This window comes from Vanellus vanellus, assembly GCF_965231255.1.
Source record: "Vanellus vanellus genome assembly, chromosome: 15".
In the NCBI taxonomy this organism is placed as follows: Eukaryota; Metazoa; Chordata; class Aves; order Charadriiformes; family Charadriidae; genus Vanellus; species Vanellus vanellus.
Genome location: NC_138920.1, coordinates 13,573,245 through 13,582,698, shown reverse-complemented (window position 1 = coordinate 13,582,698; position 9,454 = coordinate 13,573,245). Strand labels below are relative to the sequence as shown.

At 62.3% G+C, this 9,454-nt stretch overlaps 1 protein-coding gene across 1 annotated transcript; it reads left to right on the top strand.

Annotated features, from left to right (window-relative positions):
• Positions 1 to 1,408: 1,408 nt before the first annotated feature.
• On the top strand, positions 1,409 to 8,999 carry XKR7 (XK related 7; the record flags this gene model as incomplete). The annotated part of the gene is made up of 3 exons (XM_082490958.1): positions 1,409 to 1,839; positions 7,752 to 7,951; positions 8,047 to 8,999. The coding sequence occupies 3 exons, from the start codon at positions 1,409 to 1,411 to the stop codon at positions 8,997 to 8,999; spliced, it is 1,584 nt and encodes a 527-aa protein (XP_082347084.1).
• Between the last annotated feature and the right edge of the window lie 455 nt (positions 9,000 to 9,454).

Sequence of the window (9,454 nt, the reverse complement as noted above, 5' to 3'; positions counted from 1 at the left end):
AGGCAGGCATTTGTCAAGGGGATCTGTCAGGAGCATCTCAAGGTTAGTATTTAAGTTGTATTACCCATGGTAATACATGCAGCACTGTGAGAGGCTTGCCAAGGGGCTGACTCTGCTCCCTTGTGCTGACTAACGCCTTCCCCCTCCCCAGTTGTTCCCTCAGTTTTGTACACCAGGAACCCAGACTCACCCCGGGTCTGGGCTGATCGTCTTTGCTGCTTTACAAGGCAGGGTTTGGAAGTTGGACATGTTTCCTGGGATAAAACACACTGCTCTTCACTGTGTGCTGTGGCGTGCTTACTGTGGGCCAGGCTCCAGTCACGTGCGTGGCTCCTACGCAGGCAGACACATGGGGCTCAGCCTTGGGGGCTGAAATGCAGCGAGCAAGCAAGAGTCTGTCCCCCTGGTCTGGAGGCTGAAGCTGCCTTCGTGAGGCAGCTGCCTGTATGCGATCACCCTCCCTGGAGAAACCCTGCAAAGGAGTAAAAAGCCCTTTGCCTCTCAGCGCTGCCAGGGATGCCAGCGCAGTGCTGCTCCTCGTGCAAGTGTGTGTCCCATGGCAGTACCAGCCCCTCGCACTGCCAGCCAGCCCAGGGCAGCCTGACTCTGCCAGACATGCTGCATCTGAACTCTGATGGGCAACAAACAGCAGAGAGATGGTGGGGTAGAGCCGAGGAGCAGGGCAGCATCTGGGCATACATGCACCCAAACCCCCGTGCCTCCAGTCCACCCGAAGACCTTGGCACTTCACCTGGTTGTGCGGCTCCTCAGGGACTTCTCCAAGGCTGGGACTCTCCCTGCAAAGCAGGGCTCATGTCCAGCCCAGCAGGTCCCTGCTAGGACTCCCTCAGGCTGCCTCAGGCAGGAGCCTGGTGGCCTGTGTCCCTGCCCCATCGGAGCAGCATCTCCATCCACCCAGGCCCGTGGGGGATTCAGACCGCCCTGGCCTGCTCCAGGGCCAGACCCATGAGCAGGGTCTTGCATGGGCTGAGACTCGGGGCCGGGGGAGCCCAAGGCTGCCCAGCAGCTGTCCAGGGAGCTCTGGTCCTTGACGACCTGGGTGGGGAGTGTCGGACAGCATTGCCGCTGCCTCGGGGGACTCCGCCGGGACCGAGGCGGGATGCGGGAAGGCGCCCACCGGTACCGTGCACTCCCCCGGGACCCCGAGGCGGCGCCAGGGAGGCGACCGCCCTTTTCGGAGGGGGAGCGGCAGGGGCGGGGCGGGGGCTCCCGGGGCCGGCCGGGGGGGGGTCTCGGCGGGGCCGGGCCGGGCCGGGCGGCGGGTGTCGGCCGGCGGGCGCGGGGCGAGGCCGGCGGGGGCGGGCGCTGCCGGGGCGGGCTCGGCGGCGCCGTCCTCCCTCCGGAAGTCTCTCCCGCTCCCTCCTTTCTCCTCCTCTCCCCCGACAACATGGCCGCGAAGTCGGACGGCGGTGGCGGCGGCCCGGCCGTGCTGCTGGAGAGCCCGGAGAGCGGCGGCGGGAGGCGGGCAGGAGGTGCGGTCCCTCCGACGCGGCGGTACCGGCTGCGGGACGGCTGTTGGGTGCTCTGCGCCCTTCTGGTCTGCTTCGCGGACGGCGCCTCGGACCTGTGGCTGGCGGCCCACTACTACGTGCGGGGGCAGCGGTGGTGGTTCGGGCTGACGCTGCTCTTCGTGCTGCTGCCCTCGCTGGTGGTGCAGCTGCTCAGCTTCAGGTGGTTCGTCTACGACTTCGCCGCCAGCACCAAGGACAGCGCCGGCAGCACCAAGGACAGCGCCCGCGGCCCCCGCGGCTGCTGCCGCCTCTGCGTCTGGCTGCTGCAGGGCCTCATCCACCTGCTGCAGCTGGGGCAGGTCTGGAGGTATGGGGGGACTGCGGGAATGGGTGTACAGGGGGGTCAGGATGGGGCTGCTGCAGGGCCTCATCCACCTGCTGCGGCTGGGGCAGGTCTGGAGGTACAGGGGTACGTGGGGTATGGGCGGGTCATGATGGGGCTGCCTGCAAGGCTTCATCCACCTGCTGTAGCTGGGGCAGGTCTGGAGATACAGGGCACTGGGGGTACAGTGGGGTCGGGATGCGGCTGCTGTAGGGCTTTGTCCAGCTGCTGCAGCTGGGGCAGGTCTGAAGGCATGAGGGTATGGGGGTACAGTGTGTCCAGGGGACCAGGATGGGGATGTTGTGGGGCCTCATCCCCCTGCTTCAGCTGGGGTAGGTCTGGAGGCATGAGGGTCATGGAGCCAGGCTGGAGCTGGAGGGAGTGGCAGGGTGCAGCAGGGACATGGATGGAGATAACAGGGTGCAGCACAGAGGACACAGATGGGGACAGCAGGGCATGGGGGAGAACTGGGTGGGTATGGTGAGGTACAGCAGGGGCCCAGGCAGCTGGGGGAGCATGGGGATCACTCCCACTGCAGCCACAGCAGGATGGGTGCCAGGGGAGAGCCTAGCTGTGAGTGTGGGTGGGTGTGGGCAGGAGCTGTGGGTGCGGGCAGGAGCCGGCGTGAAGAGCTCACAGCCCAGCTGGGTGGCACAGGCTTGATGTCCCTGCAGCCGGCCGGTACTGGGCCTGCTGGGGGCCTGCCTGGCCATGGCAGCTGGGTGCCAGGGGCTGTGGAGTGTTTCTGCTGGGCACTGAACACAGGCTCAGGTCCTCCTCCCAGGTGCCTCCCCTTGCTTCTGCTCAGAGCTGACCGTAGTCTGCGGGGTTGAGGGTGAAGAGGTGCCATTTGTCCCCTAGCCCAGCCAGGCTTCCCCACCAGGGCTGTGTTTCTGCTGCCTGACCCTTCCTGGGCCTGGGGGAAGGCACACTGTGCAAGCAGGGTGAGTGGCAGCTTGGCAGACTCAGGTAGGCTCGAGGCCCTTTGCCTGCATCTCCACAGACCTTCCAAAGCCCGAACTGATGATTTATTGGCACCTTCTTCCCCTGTGCCGTGGAGCCGGCACAGCTCCCTCCCAGCTTCGCCGAGCTTCATCCTCAGGGCGCCAGGGAAGAGCTGTGACTCTGGCACAGAGCTTCTTCCCAGGGAGGGTGGTGCTGGGAGGGGAGTGGAGACAATGGCAAGTTCCCGGAACAATGCTCTGAGCAGGCAGCGCTCCCGGCTCAGGTTTCGGTGCTGTTTCCCCTCCTGAGCTACTGTAATACAGAGGGTCCTCCATTCCCTGTTGTTGCCTGCATGCATTTGTTCGTTCATGTGCTGCCCTTCCTGGGATGCTCCTGGGATGTCTAACTTTGTTTCACATTGCAGCATGCACCGTGCTAGGAGTTTCTACACCTTCCCTCCCCAACACAGCCACTGCCTGACCCTCCCCAGTCCCACTCCATCCCCGTGGCAGCTCTTGGGGTATGTTTGCTGCAGGATGGCTGCAGTCCTCGCCTTAATGTGCCAGAGGAGCTGGTGAGGGAGAGGACTGGAGTTCTCCGGCCCACCAGCCACTGAGCCTGTAGCCGGTCTTGGCCATAGCGCTCTGCAGGCAGTTGCCTGGTCCTGGCCTGAGCTGAGGTCGGGCTGAGGTTGGGGGGTTGGCTCCCAGTGGTGTCAGCCATACTCTCCTGATCTGCTGCACCACAGAGTCTCTTAAGCCAATTAAAGCAGTAACTATCAGCTCTGACCCTCCAGGACATGTTGGTCTCAAGCTGCAGCTGAGGCTCCTTCTAATCTCAGGATTTGGGATTAGCTCGGGTGACCAGTTAAATGCAGTTTGCTAAACCCATTAGTGAGGTTGGATCTGGTGCAGGTGGATGTGGCAGTTAAAGAAGTGTTGAATAAATGCTGCATGTGAAGGCAAGGCTTTTCCCTGGCCAGGGCACCATGCCCCTTGCCAAACATCCCCCCCTTCCCTGATTTACCTGCCTCCTCCCTGCCTTGCAATCACCTCATCAGATCTCACCCCTGCCAAATCCATCGCTGCGCAGCCCCGAGCCCAGCTGTGACAAAGACCCCCAAATCACAAAATACAGCTGCTTCCCAGCTGCAAAGGCAGCTCCGAGCACTAAGTGAGATTGTCTCAAATTAAAGCTGCTGCAAGAAGCTGCTGAAGTTAGTTGTCATCAGTGTGTTCATGATGCACATGCAAATACTCTGCCACAGATGCTCTCTGGTGACAGTGACGGTTGCATGACCATGTGCTTGTGTATGCAGCTTCTTGGATGGTTTTGTCGCTCAGGAATTGTTATCCACTCTGCTTGCAAAAAGTCACCAGCTTTTTCACCCAAGAAACACTGAAGGGAAGGGATGCTGTGCATGCCATGCATGCCTCCCACCCGGCAGCATGCCCAGGGTCCCCTACCACCTCCATGGGCGGACAGCTGGCTGGTGTGTCTCTGCAGGACCCAATGCACTGGGGACAGCCCTGTCCATGCCCGGTGTGCCCTCGTGTCTGCTTTAGCCCAGGGTCACACCTGGTTTAGCTGCCTGGGGGTCACTGGGACCAGGGCCAGTGTGTTCTGTCCACCCACAGGTCCTCCCTGAAAGCCCCCCATCAGCCTGTGTCCCCCCATCCTGTGCTGTCTTGGGGACCTGGTGCCACCCCTCAGTTCTGATGCCAGTCTAGTGGCAGTCCTATGGGGTTTGTACACCCTTGGTAGCTCCCTGGGTAGGCTCATGAGACGTGGCAGAGCTGGGACCTGCATGTTTCCCCCCCATGGCCCCTCTGCTCCCTGGGGCTTTGCTCCACCTGCTCAGGAGCCCTTGTCAGCCCTGGGAGCACTCGGCTTCGGGGTGTCAGCTTGTCCTGCTGCAGGACCCAGCACTGGGGTTGGTCACTTGTTAGGGGTCCCCGCCCGGCCCCAGTGCACAGGACAAGGGGCTTTTTAGGGCCAGACCAAGCCTCTCCCTTAGAATTAATGGCCTTGGCTGCTCCTGTCTGCCCAGGGGACCCAGGGCATGCAGGGGTGTGGGGACAGTGGGACATGGGAGCCTTCATCAGCGCCATGATGTGCCAGCTGGGCACACGTGCAGCTCTCCCCGATGACCTGACTTGGAGGGATGTGTAAGGGATTAAAATAGCTGCAACAGGGAAGCAATTTTCTCTCCTTTAAATAAAGGATTAAGGGATGATATCCCAAATTACCTTCTAGGAAAATCACACTCCATATTACTCACTCTTAGACTGGGGGGTGTCCCTTGTCCTTTTCCACCTGAGGATGACAATTAGTGGATTTGGTTATAACCAGGGCCAGGCTTTTCTCCTCACACTTTTTGTCCAACACTTGGAAATTGGGGTCAGTAACTGGGAGTTGGGGGCAAACGGTGACACTGATGGCAAACCCGGCTGTGGTGGGGCTCTGGAAACCTGGCCAAGGCAGGGCTCTGGCAAACCCAGTACCCTCCTGAGCCCACCACCTTCACGCTGCAGGGGCTTCGTTGGATTACTCTTTGTGATACAAAGGAGGGAGCAATTAGCCCTGAGAGCTCTCGCGGTTGGTTTCTGCCTCATCATCAGTTTTTTGAAAATTAAATGATTTTTTTTTCAAGTGATTGATTCTGTATTTCCCATGCAGCTGCCGCGGCGCTGGGTTGGTAAGCGCTTGCCGTGCGCTGTCAGCATGGGGATGTTTCTCTGGGCTGAAACACCACGGGATGATCAAATGCATAACAAATAAGAATCAACATTTCATTCTGGCAAGTTGATGGGAGATGAAATCTCGTTTTAATGAGATCTATGGAGTTGACAGGAAGACAGGAGGATAATTGTGCCCCTGCTCAAAGCTGGGGGAGGCTGCAGGTCACTTGTTGAGCGGCTCAGGAGCCGGGCACGGCGCGGCTCTGGGGTCTGTGCACAGGCGGCCGCTGTGTGCTGCAGATGGCAGGATCCTGGTGCTGACGGGCCCAATTAGCAAGGCTGATTACAGGGAAAGGATGAGGTCGCCGGTGTTCGGGTCTCACCTGCGCGTGGATGCCCTGGGACCAACAGCTATGCCCTGCAGCATCCCTGGCTCTGCATTGCTTCTTCCATTGTCTTCCCTCCACATTGTGCCCTCTGTCCCCAGGGGGTTCCCCCAGTTCATACCCTGCCAGCAAGGGGGGGTCCTTCCCTGGGTCCTTCTGTGGGCCCAGGAGCAGCGTCTGGCAGGGAGAGGGGCTGGGGAGCAGCGGCCGCAGTGGTGACACCATGGCAGCACTGGCCTGGCTGGCCGCAAGCAGGTGACACCAGGGCGCAGATCTGTGCTGGGAGCCCTGTTGCAGGGCTGGGAGCACCGGTGTCATTGTGCCCTGTGTTTTGCTGCGGGTAAGCCCCAGACATGTTGCCTGCCCTGTGCTCACAGGTCCACTCCATGCTGCTCTGTGCAGGGGCCATTAAGCAGAGGGAGGCAGGAGTGAGGGGTGGGACGTGGCAAAGGCTAAAATTAGCTAATCCCCCTGAGGTAGGGGGTTAAAGCGTCATTTTGACACTGGCGCAAAGAAGCCAGCAGGGGTTGGGAGCTGGGCTGGCCGCAGGATGGCCCCTGCAGCCATCGGCACCCGCTGAAACTGGGGTGGAACTACTAAAATCACGTTATTTGCGTTATTTGCTGACAGCAACTTTTTGCCTGGCAGCCAGCTCTCAGGTGGGCATTTTGGGGCTTCCAGCAGGGCAGGTGGGAGGGGATGGGCAGGCAGGAGGGGATGGGCAGGCGGTGATGGGGCGGGCGCAGCATCAGTGGTCTCGCTGGGGAGAACCACGGGAGCCCCGTGGGACCAGCACGCACACCCTCCCCTCCTGCACGCTGAGCGAGCCTGTGGGGTTGGCCGGGGTGGGAGCAGATGGCAGCGGGGTGGCATGGAGGCCCTGGTGGCCCCAGCTGATGGCCCCCACTGTGGTCTCGGGGCTGTGCAGCCTAGGGCTGGGAGCACCTGGCCATCCCTGCAGCGGGAGCAGGGCCATCTCCTGCCTCCTCCCACTGACGTATGAGCTGCAAGTGCTGGGATCAGGGTTTCTCCCGCACTCCAGGCTAATGGAGTCGGCTGGCAGCACTTTCTGGAGCTGATGGAAAGGCCATCGCTCTACGTGATGGTTGACTCGGCTGGGGGGAAGCCTTATGGCCCGACATCCTCCAGCTTCATCTTTCTGTTTGCCTCCTTGGTCCAGCTCCCTCTTTCCCCATGAAGCAGCGGAGCCACTGGCCGGTGATGCAGTCAGGGCTACCCAGGGATGCCCTGCCCATCTGGCCCCGTGTCCCCTCCTGTGATGCCCGGATCTGGCCCTGTGCCGTGGGGAGGGGTCCCTGGTGGTGGTGACTCAGCCAGTGCGTGCGTCGGTGCCACGCACACCTCCACTGACCCCCAGCCGACAACCAGATGGCCGGGGCCAGCGTGTGCCCGCACCCGCAGCCCTGCCAAGAGCCCAGGAGCTTCCCGCGGGCACCGCAGCACGACCAGCTGGTGCCTCCATCCTGGATGGGGCAGGGGGAGGCAGGGTGGGCTCCATGCCAGCTGGGACAAAGATATCCCCTTCGAGAAGCACCAGGGGCACTGTGATGGCCGGGTGGGCAGTGGGGTGACGGCCAGGTGAGCCCCAGGGCAGGAGAGTGCTGAGCTGGCTTTGCATAAACTGCCCCTTCCCGGCATCTCGGGGCCCCAGGGTGGGACAGGGATGTGCTCAGCATTGCCACTGCCCTGTAGCCCGCTGCACCCCGGGCATGGGGGGCTTTCCATGGCCCCAGATAAGGGGGGAATTGCTTGCTGGAGTGGCTTGGCAGTGGTTACGGGGCATGCCTAGAATGGGCAGGGGTAGGTGAGCTCGGCTACCTGGGCAGCGGGGATTCATCTCACCCTCCCACCCACCCTTGCGCAGATACCTCCGCACACTGTACCTGGGGCTGCAGAGCCGGTGGCAGGCCGAGCACCGCCGCCGCCACTTCTACTGGCGGATGATGTTCGAGAGCGCGGACATCAGCATGCTGCGGCTGCTGGAGACCTTCCTGAAGAGCGCGCCCCAGCTCGTGCTGCAGCTCAGCATCATGGTGCAGCAGAACAGCATCGAGCCGCTGCAGGGTAAGGGACATGCCCCCTGCAGCAGGGGACAGGGGCAGTTGGAGGGGGGACCCCAGACCGCCACAGGCTCTCACTGCCCCGCTTTGCGCCCCCAGGGCTCTCAGCCTCAGCCTCACTGGTCTCCCTGGCGTGGATGATCGCCTCCTACCAGAAGGTGCTGCGGGACTCGCGGGAGGACAAGAATCCCATGTCCTACAAGGGGGCAGTAGTGCAAATCCTGTGGCACCTCTTCACCATCGCTGCCCGCGCCATCGCCTTCGCCCTCTTCGCCTCCGTGTTCCAGCTCTACTTCGGCATCTTCATTGTCACCCACTGGTGTATTATGACCTTCTGGATCATCCAGGGCGAGACGGACTTCTGCATGTCCAAGTGGGAGGAAATCATCTACAACATGGTGGTAGGCATCATCTACATCTTCTGCTGGTTCAATGTCAAGGAGGGAAGGAGCCGCTACCGCATGTGCATCTACTACGTCATCACGCTGTCGGAGAACGCCGCCCTCACCGTCCTCTGGTTCCTCTACTATGACCGCAAGACCACCTCTGACTTTGACGCCTTAATCCTTGTCTGCGTGGTCAGCTCCAGCTTTGCCCTTGGCATCTTCTTCATGTTCATCTACTACTGCCTCTTGCACCCCAACGGCCCCATGTTCGGCCCCCACACCGGGGGCTGCATTTTCCGGCAGCGGCCAGCCCCAGCGCCGGGGTCCCCCACAGACGCCGTCACCAGCCCTCCCCGCTCACTGCCGCGGACTACAGGGGGGGAACGGGACGGGGCACCGGGGGAGCGGGACAGCTGCGTGCCCGTCTTCCAGGTGAGACCCTGCCCCCCACCGGCGCCGGCTGCCCGCGCCCCGCGGACAGAGGGGCCCGTCATCCGCATTGACCTGCCCAGGAAGAAGTACCCGGCCTGGGATGCCCATTTCATCGACCGGCGCCTGCGGAAGACCATCCTGGCGCTGGAGTACGCATCACCCACCACTCCGCGCCTGCAGTACCGCACCCCCGGTGCTCCCCAGGAGGTGCTGGAGTATGAGACCACCGTGTAAGGTGTGGGGCCATGGCAGGGCCCTCCCGGTGCCACCCCGGCCGCCTCACGTCTTTGCAGCCGTTTGCCTTTCTGTTGGGTTCGCCGGTGCTGCTGTGCCGCCATGCTGAGCGCCCCACGGGTGGGGGCTGGGGAGGTCTCTTGGTGCTATCCCCCCCCCGTGCCACCCTCCCGCAGCCGAGACCCCCATTCCACCCTGCAGCAGCCACCCCAGTTCCCCTCGGGGCTCGTCCTTGCCAAAATACCTCACCGGTGCCTAAGGCCAAGGCGGTGGGTGCTATGGCCCCGCAGTGCTTGACCAGGTCGGTGGTGCAGGATGGGGACCAGGGGCACCCCCAGGCTGGGGGCTGACGGCTGCGAGGGGCTTGGGGCATGGTGGGGCACGGCACAGCCCAGGTGGGCAGCACATGGGGTCAAGGGTGCAGGACTGCCCCATGCCTGTGCCATGGCAGGGCT